We start from the raw sequence: 20388 nt of genomic DNA on the forward strand, positions 1-20388 counted from the left end.
AGGAGCTGTCATGTTAATTTCAAGAGAGAGGACAATAGCTCATGTTCACTCCTATTATTTTAGCACACAATGTCTTATGGAGCACAGACAGACCTAAAAGGTACTGACAGGAAGCTGGAAAGGTCTGCAGCACGGAGGCAGGCAGCAAAACTGTGCATGAATGATCACAGCAGCAGGTAATTGATACACTGATCATTGCAAGAGAAAACCTGTAGACTAAGACTGCACAGATGTCTTTGGTATTTTTATCATCTCAGATTCACAGATGAGGTCGCTGGTTCCAATGACTTCTCCCTTTTGAGAACTGCTGGCCCACAAATCTGAAAGATGCTCAAACTATTCACAGTTTAACAATTGATTAGAGGTGTGGATACAGAATCTAAAGTTAGCTTCCAAAGTCACGAGGTAAACTTCCACTTGTGTAACAATGCAAGACTCTCTATTCTTTTCTTACTGGAGCTCCAATATACACAATTTAATTAATTGTTTTCTGGAATTAATATATCTAATCTTCTCATACAGTTTTAAGTTGTCACACACAACTGCCCTAGCGCATGTTGTGGACACTCCTGAGTTAAGTCCTGTAACTTTTGGTAAATAAAAGTAGCTTTTGGTATCTTCACCGCATTTGCCTCACAAATTTCACTTGCTGTACTGATGATCAAAAGTGATAATAATTTCAAAGCAGAATATGAGAAGACACCACAAACTATGACATCTAAACATGTGTATTAATCATTGTTATTATTACATGTTTTGAATTTGTGTTCACAGTGTCTTGGAAACGTATTCAGACCCATCCTATGGAGTCCTATTTGTGTATTTACTGTACAAATGTCACAGTTTTGCCATTTTCAAGTCTCTCCACTGATTTCCAATAGTCAGGACTGGGCCACTCAGACACGTTCACTTTCGTATTCTGAAACCTCCGCATTGTAGCGTTTGCATCCTTGTCCTGTTGAAAGGTGAATTTGTGTTCTAGCTTTAGTCTGACACAGGTTTGTCTCTATGATCAGCCAGTACTTTGCCCCATTTCTGATCCCGTCAGTGTCGACAAGCTTCCCAGTGTCTGCTGCTGAGAAGCAGGACTACCTCACTATGCTGCCATTATCATTGAGATGTTTTGTTCCAATTCCATCCTGGCTGGGATATTGGTGCCTCACGGACGTCTCCTCCCATCTCAGTCTCCTAGCTGTGGCTCTTTCAAAGTCACTGCTGTCCTCACAGTGGCCTCGCTCTGCAGTTTCCTCCTTCCCGGGTGCTCTGTTTGGAGGCGTGTCTGGGTGCAGTTCACTTCTAAACAATCGCCTCACCGTGCTCAAAGAGATATTGTGGGTCTTTCCAATGTTTTATATTCATCTCCTCATCTGTGGCTTTCTGCAATTTTATCCCTGTGTTCTTTGAAAACTCCTTGATCTTCATGGTTAAAGATTTGCTTTAAAATCACTACCTGCCTGAGAGACCTTACAGAGATAAATGTATTTATGCCGAAATCATGTGGAACACCATTACTGCACACAGACAGAGGCCGTCGAACTAATTGCGTGTCTCATTAAGGTAATTTTGTGTATCCGGATTAATTAAAGTTTGCTACAGCAAATGAGTTTGTATACTTATGTGATCATTGTTCTAGTTTTCTTTCAATATTATATATTCACAAGCCAAAACGTTGTGTTTTCTCTCTTCTCTTTTCAGCATGGAATTAACCTATTACTTGTTCCTTCGCAGACTACGCATGCTGACGCAGCTACCCACCTGAATATTATATACTTACGTCTTTCTGGTTGTTTTTTTTTTTTTGCTTTGAATGAGTGGAGTAGTTAATTGCTCCTAAGGAGTGTCATGACTGCAAGCCTTTCAGCAAAACAATGTGAAAACTGTGTAAAGGTGTGAATACTTTTGCAAGGCCCTGCATGTCTGACGTTTTCCTCCCATTATTTTGAAGACTTCAGTGATATTTTAAGTCAATTGAAATGACTACATTGTATACCTATACTGCTTTATCCAAAGTTTTTATAAAAGATGGATGAGTTATCAGACCCATTTTACAGGGTTAATTGACAGTTAGTATTGACGTTTTTGACAAATCCGTCTGATCTGTTTATGTTCAGACCATGAAGTGGGCCAGGTGGTACCTACTGGATGGTACCTCCTAAGCCATTTAATCTCCTGGAGGGTGCAGCTGGTACCACCCAGCCCGATGTCGACCCATTCGATGGCCTGACTGCAAACGCATCAACTGAAAAATCATAGCCCGTTCTTTCAACTGTTCAGAATACTTTGTTTCTCGATTTATACTGTATCTGGGCTAATCCTGATGCTGTTTTTCCAGTCTTCAGTAACGTGTAACGCGCTGCCCTTCATGTGCGCTGCCTGCTGTGCCAGAGACTCTAGCAGGTCTAGTATTTGTAAACCGCGGTATAAACACGATTTCCAGCGGACAGCGCTATGCAGTTTTACACGTACGTGTGCAGAAAACCTCGGTGGTGTCATCGTTTTGAGGGCGCATTAAGTTGATGAGGGTGTAGTATATAATCCTATAGTTTCGCTACGCCCTGTTGATCAGATACAGATTTCCCTTCCTATTACGCAGATAATAAAAAACACATTTTCAGTTATTAATTATGTCTGTTAGTACGCGTTCCTTTCCTTGTCGCATCATTATCCGCGTCTGTTTCGTTGAAGTGTTACATTATTCTATCCGCCAGCACCCGGAGCTCAGTTAAACCCTCTGGGGACACTCGTAGGCAAGAACGAAGGCACACGAACGGAATATATGATTTCCTATGCGTCCGTCAGAAAAATCTCACAAGACCACCTGCGCGCTGCAATTTGTTTAGCTTCATCAGTAACCAGGATTCCCTCTGAAAGAAACGGGTTTTACTGACGTGTGAACTTAATCTTCAACCAACTTCCACACAAAGATCTACCCATTGCTATGAATACTTTCATCTGTCCAAGCCGCAGACGCGCATAGATCTCTGAAGGAAATGTTCCACGGGATTATTAACGAAGTGAACGAACAATAGCATTTATATATTCTTAGTACCTCATCGCGATCATAAAAAAAAACAACCTAGAATAATATTGGTCATAAAATCTAAAAGATTTGAAGTGCTGTTGTCTTGTTGTTCTTTTTTTATATAGAAAGGAACTCGCACACGCGGAATCTGAGGAGATTACAGTGTTTCCCACTTAGCTGCGGAGGAATTCACGACTCGCGTCTCGGAGCCCGGAGCCCGGAGCTCGGAGCTGTCCCTTTCAGCACCACCGAGGGCTTGTAAGGGGTTTCTAAACAGCCGGCCGTGTTGCCGAGCAGCCAGGACCGGAGGAGACGCACGAAGCCTGCGGGGAGCGTGTCGCCCTACTGAGCTCCGCTCTCCGGGGATGGGGAATCTTCTTGGACGGCATAAAACAACAGCAATTAGTCCTCGACAGTGAATTCTTGCAGTGCAGAGACGGATCGCGCTGGCTGCCGGGAAAGCCTCGCATCGGGGCTGGGACGCATGCAAGACATTGAAACCTCCTCGCCCTCGAAGAAGAACCCGGAGTCGGCACTGGACACCTCTGCTCGCCTTCAACTTGAGGACAGGATAATGTCCCCGGGTCTCTATGGAGCTCGTCGGCTGGATTCGTAAGAGCACGTCATAAGGGACAAAGGCTGTGATCAAGGTGAGCGCTTTTCAACGCGGTCTTTCATATTTAACTTGGCGATGCCGAACGTCTCCGTGAAGCGTTTCGTCATGATTTATTTTATTTTGGAGGAAAAAAAGAGAAAAGAGACTATGTAAAGTTGTTTGAAAACACCGCTCGACAAGTTTGAAGGGGGCTAAGGCGTCGGACAAAGGCTAGCACTTAATTTTACATGTGTAACTTTTGTCTTTATGATTTTGTAATTTAGTAACTCGTGCAGATTTTAAATTGCGAACCGGGGAGCGGTGCCTAGAGAGGCGCGGGTCTGAGTTTTATTTCGGCCGTGGTCCGCTTAAAGGCGATAAAGCTTACATCGGCGGCGAATCTGAAGTTAACAGTTATGGCTTGCTTTTGTTTTTTTACTGCTGCTTTTCAGCGAAGCAGGGGATCCCGAAACCGAACACTTGTGTGGTAAAAGATGATCAACACATGCACAGAAGGGAATTACCTTTGAAGAAGAGAAAGCCTTTGTAATTGTCAACGGGATTTCTCTCCTCAGCTGCAGCAGCCTCTGCTGTCGGACCACCTGCACGTGTGTGTCTTACAGACCATTCATTCTGGGTTGGTTGGTTTTTTTTTTTCAGTCGGCGCGGTGGCCCTGCGTGCCCGCATTCCGCTCTCCACCATGACAGGCCAGAGTCTGGAGGATCTCAGCGGGGCCGATTTCGAAGACAGCGTCATCTGCATAAACGTGGGGGGGTTTAAGAAACGGCTCACGTCCAACACGCTGTCCCGGTTTCCGGACACCAGGCTGGCTCGGTTACTGCGGTGCCAGTCCAAGGAGTCGATCCTGGAGCTGTGCGACGATTACGACGACGCCGAGAAGGAGTTCTACTTCGACAGAAATCCCGCGCTTTTCCCTTACGTGTTGAACTTCTACAACACCGGCCGTCTGCACGTCATGGCCGAGCTGTGCATCTTCTCTTTCAGCCAGGAAATAGAGTACTGGGGCATCAACGAGTTCTTCATCGACTCCTGCTGCAGCAACGTCTACCACTGCAGGAAAATGGAGCCGGTCCAGGAAGACTGGGAGGACAAAAGCGAGGAGGGAAGCACCACGTCTTCCTTCGACGAGATCCTGGAGTTCTACAACGACGCTTCCAAGTTCGACAAGCAGCCCCTGGGCAGCGCGAGGAGGAGGATCTGGCTAATGCTTGACAACCCAGGCTATTCGGTCGCCAGCAGGATATTCAGTGTGCTCTCCATACTGGTGGTCCTGGGGTCTATAGCCACCATGTGCATGAACAGCATGGCTGACTTCATGCTTGCCGACGGCGAGGGGCACCTCCTGGAGGACCCCAGGTTCGAGATGGTGGAGCACTTTGGCATTGGGTGGTTCACCCTCGAGCTGGTGGCCAGGTTCTCCGTGGCCCCCGACCTGCTGCGCTTCTTCGAGCACCCCCTGAATCTCATTGACCTCATGTCCATCCTTCCGTTCTACCTGACCCTGGTCATCAACCTGGTGGTGGAGAGCAGCCCGGCGCTGGCCAACCTGGGCCGCGTGGCGCAGGTCCTGAGGCTGATGAGAATCTTCCGGATCCTGAAGTTGGCCCGCCACTCCACCGGCCTCCGGTCTCTGGGGGCCACCCTGAAGAACAGCTACAAAGAGGTGGGGCTGCTGCTGCTGTACCTCTCCGTGGGGGTCTCCTTCTTCTCCGTCATGGCCTACACCATCGAGAGGGAGGAGAACGAGGGGCTGGCCACCATCCCCGCCTGCTGGTGGTGGGCCACGGTGAGCATGACCACGGTGGGCTACGGAGACGTGGTCCCCCGGACCATCGCCGGCAAGCTCACCGCCTCCGCCTGCATCTTAGCGGGCATCCTGGTGGTGGTGCTGCCCATCACGCTCATCTTCAACAAGTTCTCCCACTTCTACAAGAGGCAGAAGCAGCTGGAGATCGCCATGCGGAGCTGCGACTTCGACGAGGGCATGAAGGAGGTTCCCTCCGTTAACCTGCGCAACTACTATGCACACAAGGTGAAGTCCCTGATGGCCAGCCTGTCCAACATGAGCCGCAGCTCGCCCAGCGAGCAAAGCCTGAACGAGTCGATGCACTAGAGCGCTCCCAGGAACGGCCTGCGAGGGGGCAAGGCGCCGTTGGGTCTCGGCCCCGGCCTGTAGCTGCGCTCTGCTTCCATGGATAAACCCAGACAACGAAACGCACACAACAGCCTACCGTGAGGGTTTATGGTCTCTTGAAGGACCCGAGTCTTGTGTGTTCAACCACGTGAAACAAACAAAATATCATGAATATCAACTTGGTGTGGGTCCTGTAACTGTGTACACTGTTCAGATGTTGCATGATGATCTTAATGTTGTCCGGTAGACAGCCAGCACCTATCAAAAACGATGTTACAGCCTTATCGCCCTTTGGGTTTTTTTTTTACGGAAGAGTACTTGAGTGACCACTGAAGAGTGTTTCTGAAAGTAATGGGACCACGTTTCTAAGTGCTTTCATTTAAAATGTCCTGTAATTTTTCACATATTACAATCTCCAAACCATGACAAAAGGAAGAAGACACTACATCGGCTCTTGAACGGAATTTGTAGATGATCATAAGAAAACGACAGATTTAATTATTTAATAAAGTTTACATTTTCCAAACATTTTCCAGATATTTTGTATATCTTGAATAACTCACACTATTTAGAATAACGGTTCAGATAATATTCTACAGAAAACATTTTAAATATGAGTTCCAAGTAGTATATCGCTCGAATAACACTTGGTTAAATTATTCTTAATGTTATTATACAATTGATTTGCAATGCCCAGGATTAAAAACAAATTCCCAAATTAAAAATTTAAAGAAAGTTCTGCTGTGTTAAAACTAATGATATTTTGACTACTTATTTTAAATGGACTTGTGTTTTAATTTTATCAGAAAAACTCTTATTGCAATATGAGATGTAGTGCCCTATTGTGTAGGTGCTTTTGTTGCTAGTATCATAAGTGTAAATTAGTTCCTAAGCAGTTAAGAATAACTTCATGATTTATACCCCTCCTGTTCAAATAGTACATTAAGCACAATAGTGTACTTCAGATGTATTACAAGGGCAATCTATTATATAAAAATTGAATTTAATATGGATTTTTAGGGACTTGTTTACAATTGATTTCCTTTTTAATTATCTGTTGTACTAAGCTTGAGAATGTAATCTTATTACAGCACAGAGAACACCATTATACTGGTATTCGGTCTGTACCACACGACCGTTAAATCAATATGTGCAGTTTTCCTGTGTGCTAAATGTATTGTTTGAGCTGGAGGGGTCTAAATTGTAAAGTTATTTTACTTTGGTACTGTATATTGCAGAAGCACCATAAATTAACTCTACTGGGGCATCAATACATTTTTATTGACTCCTGGTACAGCAGTGTCTACCACTGCAGAAAAACCGGTCCAGCCCAGGAAGACTGGGATGGCACGAGTGAGGAAGGAAACATCGCCTCTTCTTTTGTTGAAATCTTGGGAGTCCTACAACAACATTTCCACAGATTTCGATTTCTCCCAGATCAGAGTTCTGTGGAAGCAGTGCTTTATAGAAAAACTGACCACTGAGTAATTATTAATCTGTCTCTAAAACAGTTTCAAATTCACCTTCCATCCAGAAAGTTGGAGAAACAGGTGATGGGCGTTTGAATTTTCAAAGTATCAGTCACCGTCAGCACATAGACCCATCGATTTCTTCTGCTTTTCTGCCTGAGGTGTTTTCATTTATTTCACCACTATCCTCAGACTGCTGAGATCATTCGTAACAAATAACTTTTAATTATAAAGCAGGAGGTTTCATCTTAGAACATAAGAAGATTGCAGAGTGTAGAAGGGGCCATTCAGTGCATCTGGCCTGTTTGGTATTTAGTTTATTCTTCTAAGAATGTCATCCAGCTGATTCTTGAGGGAAACCAAGGTATTGCTGGGCAGCTTGTTCCATGCTCCCACAACCCTTTGGGTAGAGAAGCACCTCCTGTTCTCAGGTTTCACCTCCACTTAGTTTCGACTGGTATCCTCCGGTTGGCGTTTCCCTGTTTGCTCCGAAGAAGCACAAAGCAGACCCGTTCCTCATCGTCATCTCGACAGCTACCAGTCACCTGGAGCTCTAGATGAAAGAAAGGGTATTGTTGATGAATGAAAGGAAACTGTTTTTTTTTATTTTGCTGCTTTTTTTACAATTCATCTACATTGTATATGCACTTTGATCTCCGTTTCCAGAATTCGGCCGCCTCTGGAACAACTGTTTTTCCAGAGAGGATTACCATGTGAGCAGCAGAGCGGGACTGCAGCAACAGCATATCTGGATTCCACCTTCCTGGTGTGAATGCAGGGCCAGAACTGTGAAGAAAGGGGTTTTTGACATTAAAATCTTCCGATAACCACTCAGGCACTGTTGTATACAAAGCTAGAAGGGGCCCTGAAACACACGGAGGAAAGATTATGTACAGTAAAGTGTCTCCAAAGCTCCATTATTACAGTATATTTGTTAAGTAAAAAAATTGCCCACAATAGCCACTGGACATTGTGTAATCACGCGATTAGGAGCTTCAGCTGCTCTTTTTTTACCCCCAACTCAGCAAACAAAAGCATTTCTGCTTTGTTTGTTTCTCCTCCAAATGTGCTTCCGGTGAGCTACACTTTTTAATTTTTCTGGCTCCCCATCACCCCAGAATTGCTTCAGAAACCCCAGTCCTGTTCTGGTTCTGTCCGAGTCTGGTTCCAGGTGTCCTGCGCTGGAAGAGGTGCATTTTGGCGTTCTTTTTGGGCTGTGCACCGAGACAGAAAAATAGATGTCCATGAATCGACAGGATCTATTCATTTTGAATTTGAGCTGGAACATGGACTAAATCACATAAAGTGTTATGTAAAAGGAAAATGAATAATGCATTACACGGATGTACTAAAATTCATGCACTTGTTTTTTTAAAAAAATAACAGTGGTGTTTCCCGAGGAACCGAATATTTCAGTTCAAGGAACGTTTTGTTCCGATGAACTTATGAATGATCTGAAAACAAATGATGGGAAGTCTATTTTTTCCAACATGCTCCATTAATGTACTGAACTTTTTTTTTTACATGGCTCTCTCTTTATTACAGTCCTGCTTTGTGTACAGAAAACAAAACATCTTGCTTTCCATAACCCACTTGCCATATACCGATTTAAAAATACATAATAGTTCCTAACGTCTTCCGAAGCAGGGTAAGTACTGTCCCGGTGGCTTGTTCCAAGTCAGCTGCATGCCAGCACCTGAATCCCTAATTTGAATAAAACAGTGTGCCTTCTGTTTAATGACTCGCTGGATGCACAGTGCCCCTGCGTCACCAGAGAGTTAACTCGGAATGAATAGCAGACCTAGATGCACTTCGATTTCCAGTTTTAACCACAGCCACAAGGACATCAAGAGGCTTCTGTCCCCAAAAACATTTAGGAGCTACAGACATCATAAAGCAGTACTGCACTTTTTTAAAGCAAATTTGTGAAAAAATATGAGAGTAAAAGAGCTGTTAGAAACGTCAAAGTGTTGAAAAAATTTGAAACGGTCAGTGTTTTTTTTTTGTTCTTGAAAACCCCCCCAAGAATATGAAAGATTTTTAACCACCCCACTGAAAAAGCAAGAAAAAGCCTTTATATAACATCTTCCCCCTGTTCATCCACCAGGAGTGCTTTGGTACAAGGGGCTGTGGGAAGGCCAGGCATTTTCTTGTGAAATGAAGTGGTACAGAAGCAACAGCATGTGGTGAAGGGGCTAGAGGTCATGTCCCTGCCGATTTTCAGCAGTGCTTATAAAGGCCTTCCTTGTTATTTTGCTCCACACACTCCTGAGCAGATCCATTCCTCCCACACGTGTGCACACAAGCCTCCATGCTCTGCACACTGGCCAGAGGTACAGCAGCAACATTCATTAGAGCACTGGACTCAGAGGGAGGGGGGTTCCCCGTCTTCTTGCTGTATGTGACACGATATTGCTGGCACAGTTAATAATTCCCTTTGAAATCCAGCTCTACGCATGCTTGTGTGGAAGGAATGCACAGTGAACACACTGAGACAATTGTTATTACTCTGGGAACTTCTGTATTCTCAAACAAAGCAAGGCAGACCAGCGAAGAGGGTGGAGTTCTTTAATGAGTCTTGTAGGAAAATACATCTCAGAAAATAAGTTAGTGTCTCCCTTAAGAAGTTACACATCCATTTCAATTTTTTTTTACACAGTTCATAAACGGGCAATTCTATGTTGGCTGATGTCACACACAAACCAAGGCGATACCAAGCCTTGATCGTCACAAGACCAGTCACTGGAGATTTCCTGACATGGAGAGGCTGATTGTGCCATCAGTCCAAATGGAACTGCTTGCATACTACGTTCTGGCAAAGTCCAATTTTTAATTGAGCACACAACCTGTAAGCATAATGCAAAATCTAAATGGAGTGCAGTGTTGCACGACTGTTAATACAGACTTACATTAAGAGAACTGTTAACTACTGTACATTAACAAAAATGGTATGTAGTAGGAGTATGAGTAATATTAACTAACATGGGGGAGAATTTCAAACGATTTCTATTTAAACATGCACAGTCGAAAACTATGTTTGTAATGCCAGTTTCTAAACAGCGTATCCTTCTGGGGAAAAAAATTAACAGTCTACCTTGGAAAGACATACAATATTAAGTTTAATATATTTAGACAGTCCATCAACCTTTTCTTCTGCTGTAGTCCTCTGAAGGTCTTTATTGAATCTTTTTGTATCCTTGAGCTACTACTGTGCTTATCCATTTTGCCTGACACTTTTATCAGTGATTGTCAGTGGAGAGCAATGTACATGTATTATTGACAAGAAGGAGATTTTTAAGCCATACAAATAGATTTGGATTGATGTTGCAAAGTGGGTTTACAAGAAATTTGCAGGGAACTTTTTATGGGCGATACTGAAATATACTCCAAAAGCATGTGGCATTCCACAGGAAAAAAAGCTACAGCTGGGAAGGACAAATTCGTTTCTGTTTGTAATTCGGATGAAAGCTGGTTTCCATCCATAGTTCACCAAAGGTTGCAAGCTCCAGGATGATCACCTGTTCTTGGTACAGTACATGTACTGCAACGTTACTGAACAACACAAAGTTCCACATTGTACATGGCTCCAGTAAGGTATTCACACTGTCGGCTCCCTTAAGATGTCTGTGTAAGGTTTTAAGAGAGCTTGAGAAACATAATTCACACCTACAAAGGTGCTCTCACTGATCAATGACTGAGAACACAGTCCTAAAACTATTATGGCGAAGTGTAGATCTGTCAATGTGAGCAAAATCTATTGAGCTTTAATTGAGATGGTAAAGGCGCAATGTGTGATGTGATTACGATCCTCTATAACCATAGCATTCAGAATTCTCTTACCCAATAAAGGTACAATGGTTTGAACAAAGGATTCTGCCTGAAGATGTGGCCATCCTAACGGTCAGCTCATCATGTGAGCTGCTTGCAACCATGCTGGAAACATCAAATTCTGTGGGCTTGTTTGCAAATAAATGCACCAGTTGCTAAAATGACAAATTGAGGGGATGCTGTCCAAATCAGAGCAGAGCAGCCAAATTTAGTTTTTAACCTTAAAAGACATTTATTAACACAAACCAAGTCTGGAAAAGACAGACTGTAACTCAGCTTACTACAAAACGTCTATACCTACAACACAATCACTCAAACCACAGTGGAAAGAGCTACAATGTAGGTCTATAGTCTAGGAGAAACTCTTCCTTGTCTGGGGAGGTTGTTGAAAGTCCTGCAAGTGCAGCCATAACAACATTTTGTTTCCAAAATAAGAAGACTGGAATTCAACAGAAACACTTCCATCCATTTTCTAACTGCATCATCTGGTACAGGGATGAGGTGGGGCCAGAGCCTATCCTGGCAGGTAACGGGCACAAGGCAGGATTCACCCTGGGTGGGACGTCAGGCCATCACAGGGCACGCACGTACACACACGGACACACTCACACAATTTTCACAGAAGCCAGCTAGCCTACCAGCACGTCTGGACTGTGAGAGGAAACCCAAGACAGGGAGAACATAGAAACTCCACACAGACAGCACCCCAGGGCTGCAGCACTGCAAGAGGGCAAGGCTAACCACTGTGCCCCCCAACAGGAACACTAAAGCATGTCAAACGAGCCTAGTGTCTTCACACAACGCTGTTTCACAAACACCCCCACGAACCTGTCTGCCAGGAACTACATGCCAACTGGAGTGTCAAGAACAGATATCACAGTGCAGGAGGTTCTACAAACATCCTCGAAAGAATGTCCCCTGAAGTAAAGAAACAGAACTCATCCCAGACAATGTACTTATGCAACTGATTTCCATGGATACTGAAAAGCTGCCTTTGTAAGTCCTTTTTTGAAGTCTGTGTAACATTTACTGGAACACAACTAAACTGAAGTTCAAGGAATTGTTTGTCCTCTTGCCATCAGTGCTGATTATGCTAACCTGCAGATGAAAGAAAAACAATCTTTGCTAAAAATTACAGCCACTGAGCATCATAGTCATACATTAAAGACAAGCTAAAGTGATTTTTGTAAACCAACAGTAATCAATCAGCTTTGTAAGTGGTCCAGGAAAGATCCATCAGAGTTTCTCCACTTGAACTTAGTAAAACTGTAAGCACATTTATTTCTCAGTCAGAGGTGAAGTCCATGTCCTTCAGTTTCTGAATATAGGGTAAGGTGCAAAGGATTACTAACTTGCGTATATATTTCTAAAAATTAAAAAAAATAAAAACGGCAACATTAAAATATTCAGCTGCAACAAAAGCACTGTTTAAGTAGCTCATTAATCTCTAGAAATAACGTTTAAAGAGGAAAAGAGCATTTAGGAGCATTCTAAAGTATGTATTTTACATCCTTTCCTATTAAAACAAGTAAGGGTTTAGCACAAGATTATACCTTATAAATAGCATGCACTATGTTTCACTATATATACAGCATAAAACTAAAGAAACAGACATCATTACCACTGTCTAGAAACAAAACTTCAGAGCAATTTAAATCAGCCAATGAAGACACAAAAACTAGCTTTTTACCAAGAATGATTCCCATTATCTAAAACACTGAGCAGAGAAGGAACAGTGTTCAGAAAATAGTGTTTAAAAACAAACCAACCCTGAGTTCAAAAAAGTGCATGACATTTGGAAATATAGAAACTTCAGCATAAGGATAGGCCTTCTTATAATAACAAAATGATACACTGATTTCTGCTGATTTCTGTGCTTCTTTGGAAACTTTCAGACAATGTTTAGAAGAAAGCTGCACAATTTACAGAACCTTCCTAAGTCTGTCCCATGGGCTTGAGTGTCTTAAGATATATTGATTTCTAAAAATATCGACTCACAGTAAATGTTTCTAGATTTCAAAAGAAAAAAGATTATGGAGTATTCCGCAAGACATACAAACTTGTGATTTTAATTCTGGGAAATTTTAATTTGCATTATAAACTTCAGCATCCCAGGAGGGAATATCACTCGAGTAATAAAAACACAATTTAAAAAAAATGATATTCTATGTAAAAATGTTGCAGTTTTATAAGAATGAGGCGCCGTGGCAGAAAGCAACGTAGATTCAACATCACAAGCAAAGAGTGAGTTGTTTTACTTTTCAGTAGACAGCTTTGGGCAGAAAAGGGTAGGGAGATAATAGGATTTAAAAAAGGCAAATGTTATCATTCTTTGACCACAAGAAACAAAATCCAGTTTTAAACATTTGCATGAAAAAAGTGCATAGCTTATTATGAATACATAAATAGGCTCTACAGGACATCAGGAGAAGGGGAAACGTGAACTTGACTGATGGAAACAATGCTCTTCAGCACATCAACTGATATGAACAACGTTTTTTTAAATAAATGTCAGCAATACTCATTTCAGAAATCCACTTCAAGTGGCCAAAGCCATGATTAAAATTTTAGTTGGTCCCTCAAAGATGCTCGTGAATTTTGCAAAAGTACCCACCTAAAAGTTGTTTTTTTACATTTATAACATTCTACAGTCTTGAAATTCCCCAAACACTCTCCACCCTATACATCGCAGTTCTGTACTACCTATGGGTCACTGTGTTTGTGCAGCCCACAAAACTAGACTCGAAACTTTAAGGCACCCAAATTCATCTTGGACTACGACCGTGACTTCCTTCATGTTTCTCTTTGGTTTCGATCTTTCTGGAATCCCCCAAATTCATACCGAATGAAAAACCAGCAGGAGGTGTTGAAGACTTAGTTGTTGCTAATGACGACAAAGGAAACTGTATTAAGAGGAATAACCCCCCCCGAATGCCTCTTCCAAGAAGCATTTTTGTAAGAAATCTTAAGTAATTCGTGACGTTCTGCGGCAGGTTTCTGGTGCTGTCCGTGTGGTACTGGATGAGGAGGACCGGCACGCGGGGAGGAACGAGATGGAGCACGCCCTTCGGCGCCAGCGGGGCAGGCCCGGCTCTCCCGGTGCACCCTGGGCTCCTGCAGTCCGGGGGCGGGGGCTCAGAAGTTCTGCTGCCGGCGCTTCTTGGCATCCATGGCGTCCAGGATGGGCTGCCTCTTGGCGGTGTAGCGCTGCCTCAGCTCCTCGATCTCGCGCTCCATCATGGGGTCCAGGGCGCTCAGGCGCATCTGCAGCTCTTCAAAGCTCAGGTTCTTCAGCTGCACACACACACACACACAGACAGACAGACGGGCTGATTAATACTGATCGCGCACGCAGTGCCGCGCCGGAGCAGCTACGATCCTGGTTAAACCTGCCGCAGCGCGTGTTGAGTTTGTAAGCCACGCTGCCTTGGGATCTCGGTCGCTCGATCCCCCCTTTTCATGGGCTGCTTCTAAACGATTTCTGACGCTGACTGGGAGCAAGCAAAAAAACCAAAAGCATGCAAAGAACGTATGCAGAAGTGGAAACGGTCTAATGCTCTCCCTGATCCAAGGTTTATAAAATCACAGAAGCGGAAAACAACAAGCATAACAATTACATAAAATGACTACATAGGTTTTCCTCTCCCCAGGGGATAAACCTTCAACATTTGACAAGCAAGAGCTCAATCAATTTCCGATAATGGCTTTGAAAGATGTAATTCGACAGAAGAACAAGGGAAGATCTCAAGCTTCCTAAAACAGTTTTCAAAGTCACAACAGAATTGAAGATTATGATATGACAGCTGGCTTCACAAATGTCACAGCAGTCTCACAGAAGGTTTCATCTCTGTTTGCATCTCTAGAACTACAGACAAGACAACAACAACATAACTGTTGACTGTGACACTGAGATGAAATTTCAAAATCACCCTTTAATTGAAAAGCATTACTATATAAATTCAGTCTTTCAGGTTTGCCAAAATGAAAATTGGTAGTGAATGCCTGTGCACTGTAAATTCACTTTTTGATGATGATCAGACCTTGTGAACAGCTTAACTAGCAGGTAATTTGGAATTAGGTTTCATATTAAAGCTAAACTGGAATTTTATTGAACTGTGTATAGCAAAACCATTGTGAAACCAAGTAATTAAGCAACAACACCCTGGATACAATTAGGGAAGGCATGCTATCAAATTATATTGTAAATATTCATGTTAATCTACATTTTTGCAGTTACCAAATTTGTTAAAACAACAACTGAATATAAAACCAAATTTAAAATGTTAAATTGAGTTCAGCTGTTCCCATGATCTGAATCTTTATAGGAACTGTGAACAGCTGCTTATGCATGAGTGTTCAGAACCAATTTTCAATTCAGCTTCATTCGACTCAATTGGAGGGCAGTTTTAAAATCCCATTGATCATCTTAGTGAACAGAATCATCATGGTCATCTTAGCTATGGAACAAAAAAATGATAAGCAAATAAGTAAACAGACGCACATACTAAATACCATATATACACATTTCTGTACACTGTAAACTCTTTACAAGTCAAAGACATGATGTATTTCAAGCTAAAGAAAGCAGCGAGTCAGTGTGGTGGGATTTCAAGTGAATTCATTGTATGGAAGAACATCATTAACATTGACAGTTCGTCAATTAGATCAATTTTACTGCACATAATTAAAAACCCCTTTTGCATTAGAGGTGTGCACTGACCTTGTCTTGCGGCACACAAGTCTAAAAGACCCAACACAATCTACCTGCTAGGGCTGTCTCCAGGGATGAACTGCATGGAGAAGTGTAAAAGCCTTTCAACATACTTTAATGAAAAATTCTGGGCTACAATTCAGTTGGTCTATTGGAGTTCAGAATTTTCTAATTTAGATAAGGTTTCTCTTCAGTTTTTAGCATGTATTGGACATTTTTGTAGCACTCATGAAAATGACAGCTGTCCATACACAATGACAGCATGGTGTCAAAACAATTTCCATTTGGTGACTGGGCACAATGTTAGCCACCTAAAAGATTTATCACATAGGACCTCATGGAAAAAAAAACTACCATAGCACTAAACGTTCATATTATATAATAACACTGACCACTATCGATAAAATCACATGAACAAACTGCTTTTAACCTGTACTCATTAATATTAGAAGACCCCATAAAACAAGTATACATTGATATTACCTTGCATTAAGTAACCATTTACAATTTAAATAGACAAAAAATGCTCATTACACAATTAAATGTACTATCCAGTAGGATTTATAAATAAATGTCAATGCTTGTTTTGGACCCTCCAATTAAAATATGTGCTTCCATAAAAATAAAATGCTTTACTAAAGAAACAATAGCAAGTACTTCAAAAACACATGACTCATCTCCACATATGGATCAGGGGTTCAGGGCCTGTAATGTAGAAATCTCCTTATTATAGTTCATAGGCCGGTATGAATCTAGTGACTGTGTTCAAGATTAAATCCTACAGTCTAGTGATAATTATTCAAGTAACCCAAGGGATTGTATCCTCTGGAAAAAACAATCAGACTAAATGTGACAGAATTATAAAAAATGCATCCTTTGTTAATAGGTTCAAATAAGCACCTGGGTTGATATGCGTGAATTAACTTCGAGACTGCTTTGTTTTATTAAAAACAGTTTTAGTTATTATAACAGCCAGTGTATAAGTTAAGGATCACCAATAGTTAAGGATAAGAAATTAGACCAGGCTGGTGAGTCCTTGTCAAGACAGTGATGTTTCAGGTCTCTTAGAGAAAAGAACACAACCTCTTAACATGCAGAAAATAGTCAGAAATGGGCGCGGTCACTTTCCTGTAGGAATCTTGACCCAAGACACTGTATGTTGCCATTCAGTGACTGAACAGCTGGAGTTCTCACTTGAGCCAGAGGGCATAAAATTAAGGGGACAGCGTCAGTGTTTTTGCTCACAGGTAAACTAGGGAGAATCAGGATGCGTTTGAAGTGCTAATCCAGTGTTCGTCTGTGACTTGCCTGTTTAGCGGCTTTGATCTATGTCTTGTCAAGCACGAGGCTGTGTTCATGTCTGTGAGGGGGGGGTACACAGGTTTTATCAGAATTGAGAGGCTGGTGAAACCAGGACACCAACTGAGAACAGAACAAAATACTAATGCATTGCATTTTTTTGTGCCTGTCCTATTGCTAAGGAACAGTACATGATTTACAGATTAGCTAGCAACAGCCCTCAAATTAAACTACTGTAATTATGTATTTTTAGTAAGACATGACCTGAACAGGTCACTGTTTTCAAAAAAAGAACTTAAGAGGCATAGCACAAAAAGAATACGAAGTTCAGGTACAGTGATGCTTAAAAGCACCATATGTTTGGGCTCTCAATTTACATATCTCTAGCCTTCACAGATTTGAAACACTCTGCTTTGAAATGTGCTCCTTTTCATTTTGTAACCATCAAGACATGTCTGCTTATTTTTGAGTCCCTGCATTATCTGATGAAATGTATTTGACACTACAGTCCGAACTAATCGTGCTGTTCAGATCCATGTCAAAGAGCTTATGCATTGTGGAGCTCTTTAAAGCATTACAGCATGATACCTGCCACTGCTCATAAGCCTATTATCATTCTGAATGCTTTCTTCACAAATGTATTTGCATGTGGGTGTTCTTCATATATATAATAACATTCCAAGCCAAAGAGGGAAAATGAAAATCTGGTTAAAATTGTTAAATTGTGCTCTGAATTCATAATTAAATTAATAAATGTTCTTCCTTCTCCTGCAAAAGCTCAGTGAAGTACATCATACAGCCAGGGGAAAAAAAATACTACAGAAATGCAGCAAAGGGCAATAATTTTAAGTGGCATCTGCCCAACAAACAAGCACTTTTCCTAGATCAAGGGTTTCTAATCCTGGTCCTGAAGGGTTGGTGTCTGTGGGTTTTCCAGATCTCCTTAAAACTGCAGCACTTGAAGACTAAGAATGAGCTTTTCAACTGGTCCAGTAACCAGGTAAGTGTAAGTTTAACTTGTTGAGAGCTGAGATGGAATGAAAACCTGCAGACGGATCATCTCTGAAGGATCAAGAGTGGACACTTCTGAACTAGTTGCTTAATAATTCATAGCATGTCCCTGCACAGGAAAAAAAGCCTGAACAAGAGGCTTTGCTACTGAAAACCCAGATAAGCTCATATCAAAACACCATTAAATTATTTCAAGTAAATAAAAAATAAATAAAAAGCTTAAAATGGGCAGCAGTTACATTGCTGCCGGTCACCACTAGGGTCCTGGGTTTGAGTCGCGACTAGTGAAACGTCTGTATGGAGTCTGCCTTTTTAATCCAGGTTTGTATGGGCTTCCGCCGTGTCTCTGAATTATCCATGTGCCCGCGGCACAAGTGTGCCTCTCGTGGGAAAGAATCTTCATTCCAATCACTGTCTGGTCAATGCTGCTGGTTTGGCAGAACATACCAACACTTATTACAAATTCAGTCCAGATGCCCAGATTAGGTTAAACAAGTTAATTAACTGCCGAGGAAGGTCTTGAAATTATGCACACAGATTCAAGTCCTGCTTGTAAATCTAAGGGCAATTAAAAGCACTTACACAAGTACTTCAGAGTGCCAAATATATCACTGGGCTTCATTCCTCACCATGCTAAACACCACTACTGCACTAGAAATGATAAAACCTGACTTTACATTAAAGCAGATACATTTAAGAGCGGCTTTTTGACTTCACGTTAAATGCTCTAAGATTAATAATTGGATTGGTTATGTTGTTCAAGAAATCTTGAAACCTGAATAACCAAAAGCAATCTGCCAGGTAAGGAATGAGGCACTAAGTACTGTCTGTGGTTTTCATCAATGATACTGATGCAGGGGCATAGATCTTCTGAAGGAGGTGGGGTTGCCATTTATGTTAAAGATCGCTTTCAATCTACCTGGGGAAAAACTGCCTTCTTTGCTCCAGGTACTGTATGTTGTTAATCACAGGCAATTTTCTATTTCAGGTTTGCTTTTACAAGGTATGGTATGAAATTTGCCAATTAACGAGTATCTGAACTCTTCTCATTCAGGTGTAAGCTGGGTTTGTTAGTAGATATGATGCCACCTGGACATCTGCAAATGGAAAAATGCTGATTGTGTGCAAGTGTTTCATACCTTAGATTTCCCATTGTTTGTTCATCAGAAATCGGTCACCCATGAAGGTTCTATGCTGAGGCTGCCGAGAATAAAGTAATTGTATAATAATGTACAGGGGTTCCCAGCCTAGTTCTAGGGGAATGCTGGGTCTTCTCTGTGTTTTTCTCCTGTCAAGTACCTCATCACAGGGTCACTGATTTCAGTTTTCTAATTGGGCCATATACATAAATAAGCTTTCGGGTCTTATGGGAGAACGGGATTTGTAATTGGGATCAGCTCTGTAAAAATTCTCAAACTTCAGAGCAGCCATTGCTCATGGGTGCTGCCTGAATGTAACTATTTGGACCCCTGCAGAAGTTAAAAAAACATCCTAATGGGCATGCCCGATACACTACCACTTACTCATGGGGGGTGTGTCCAACGATGGCACTCCCTCGGGGGGGCGTGTCCAACGATGGCACTCCCTCGGGGGGCGTGTCCAACGATGGCACTCAGACCTGTATCTATTCCTCATCAGTTGACCAAAAGGTAAGATTTATTCAGACAGAAATAATGGTAAGCAAGTGTATAGGAAGAGGGGACCATGTGTTGAAGCTGTTGGAAACAGTACTCTTGAGGTCAGGTATTTATGACTCAGGGATACTGGAAGATACAGGTTGAAGTCTAAACAAGCAAGTAGATTAATGATGTAGTTGGTTAGCTCTGGAGATGTTGAGCTCAATCGAAATTAAATCGGCAGACATGGTGTTCCTCCAGGACCAATGTTGGGATCCAATTCTATTGATTACCCTGTGCTCTACCAGGCAGCTACCTTTTTATTAGCAAGCTTATCACTTCTTATGGGAGCTCTGGGATATTTAAATATTGGCATTAAAGTTCCTGGTTTGTTCTAAAACAATTGATCTATATAAACCCATTTCAGATTTTAAGCAAACCTACTGGAATTCTACATAAGTCACCAAACAAGTAGACCTTGACTGACATTATACACACATTTACCAAACAGATGTCTACTGTATTTTCTAAGGAGCTTAGTAATCACTGTTTCATGACAAGGGTTAGAAGCAGTATGAAAGAGAATCCCCACTGATTGTATCTAATAGATATTTTAAGAATTTCTGATGAACAGGCTTTTTCTACATGATTTGGCTTTATTTAAAGCAGAGCAGAATTTCT

General features: G+C 42.0%; 2 protein-coding genes across 3 annotated transcripts in view; one reads left to right on the forward strand and one right to left on the reverse strand.

Annotated features, from left to right (window-relative positions):
- Positions 1-2651: 2651 nt before the first annotated feature.
- On the forward strand, positions 2652-8765 carry LOC102687778 (potassium voltage-gated channel subfamily S member 2). Of its 2 annotated transcripts, none has more exons than XM_069194832.1 (2): positions 2652-3672; positions 4070-8765. In XM_069194832.1, the coding sequence occupies exon 2, from the start codon at positions 4319-4321 to the stop codon at positions 5750-5752; it is 1434 nt and encodes a 477-aa protein (XP_069050933.1). In that variant the 5' UTR covers positions 2652-3672; positions 4070-4318; the 3' UTR covers positions 5753-8765. The 2 variants fall into 2 exon arrangements, with proteins under 2 accessions (XP_069050933.1, XP_015213414.1); XM_015357928.2 differs by having other exon boundaries at positions 4278-8765.
- Positions 8766-9796: 1031 nt separating this feature from the next.
- Positions 9797-20388, reverse strand: part of stk3 (serine/threonine kinase 3 (STE20 homolog, yeast)) — an 87437-nt gene continuing 76845 nt past the window's right edge. The window contains exon 11 of the mRNA XM_069194835.1: positions 9797-14364. Within this exon, the coding sequence (XP_069050936.1) occupies positions 14206-14364 (159 nt within the window). The 3' untranslated portion in view covers positions 9797-14205. The remainder of the gene's footprint in view (positions 14365-20388) is intronic.

This window comes from Lepisosteus oculatus, chromosome 10, assembly GCF_040954835.1.
Source record: "Lepisosteus oculatus isolate fLepOcu1 chromosome 10, fLepOcu1.hap2, whole genome shotgun sequence".
Lineage (NCBI taxonomy): Eukaryota > Metazoa > Chordata > Actinopteri > Semionotiformes > Lepisosteidae > Lepisosteus > Lepisosteus oculatus.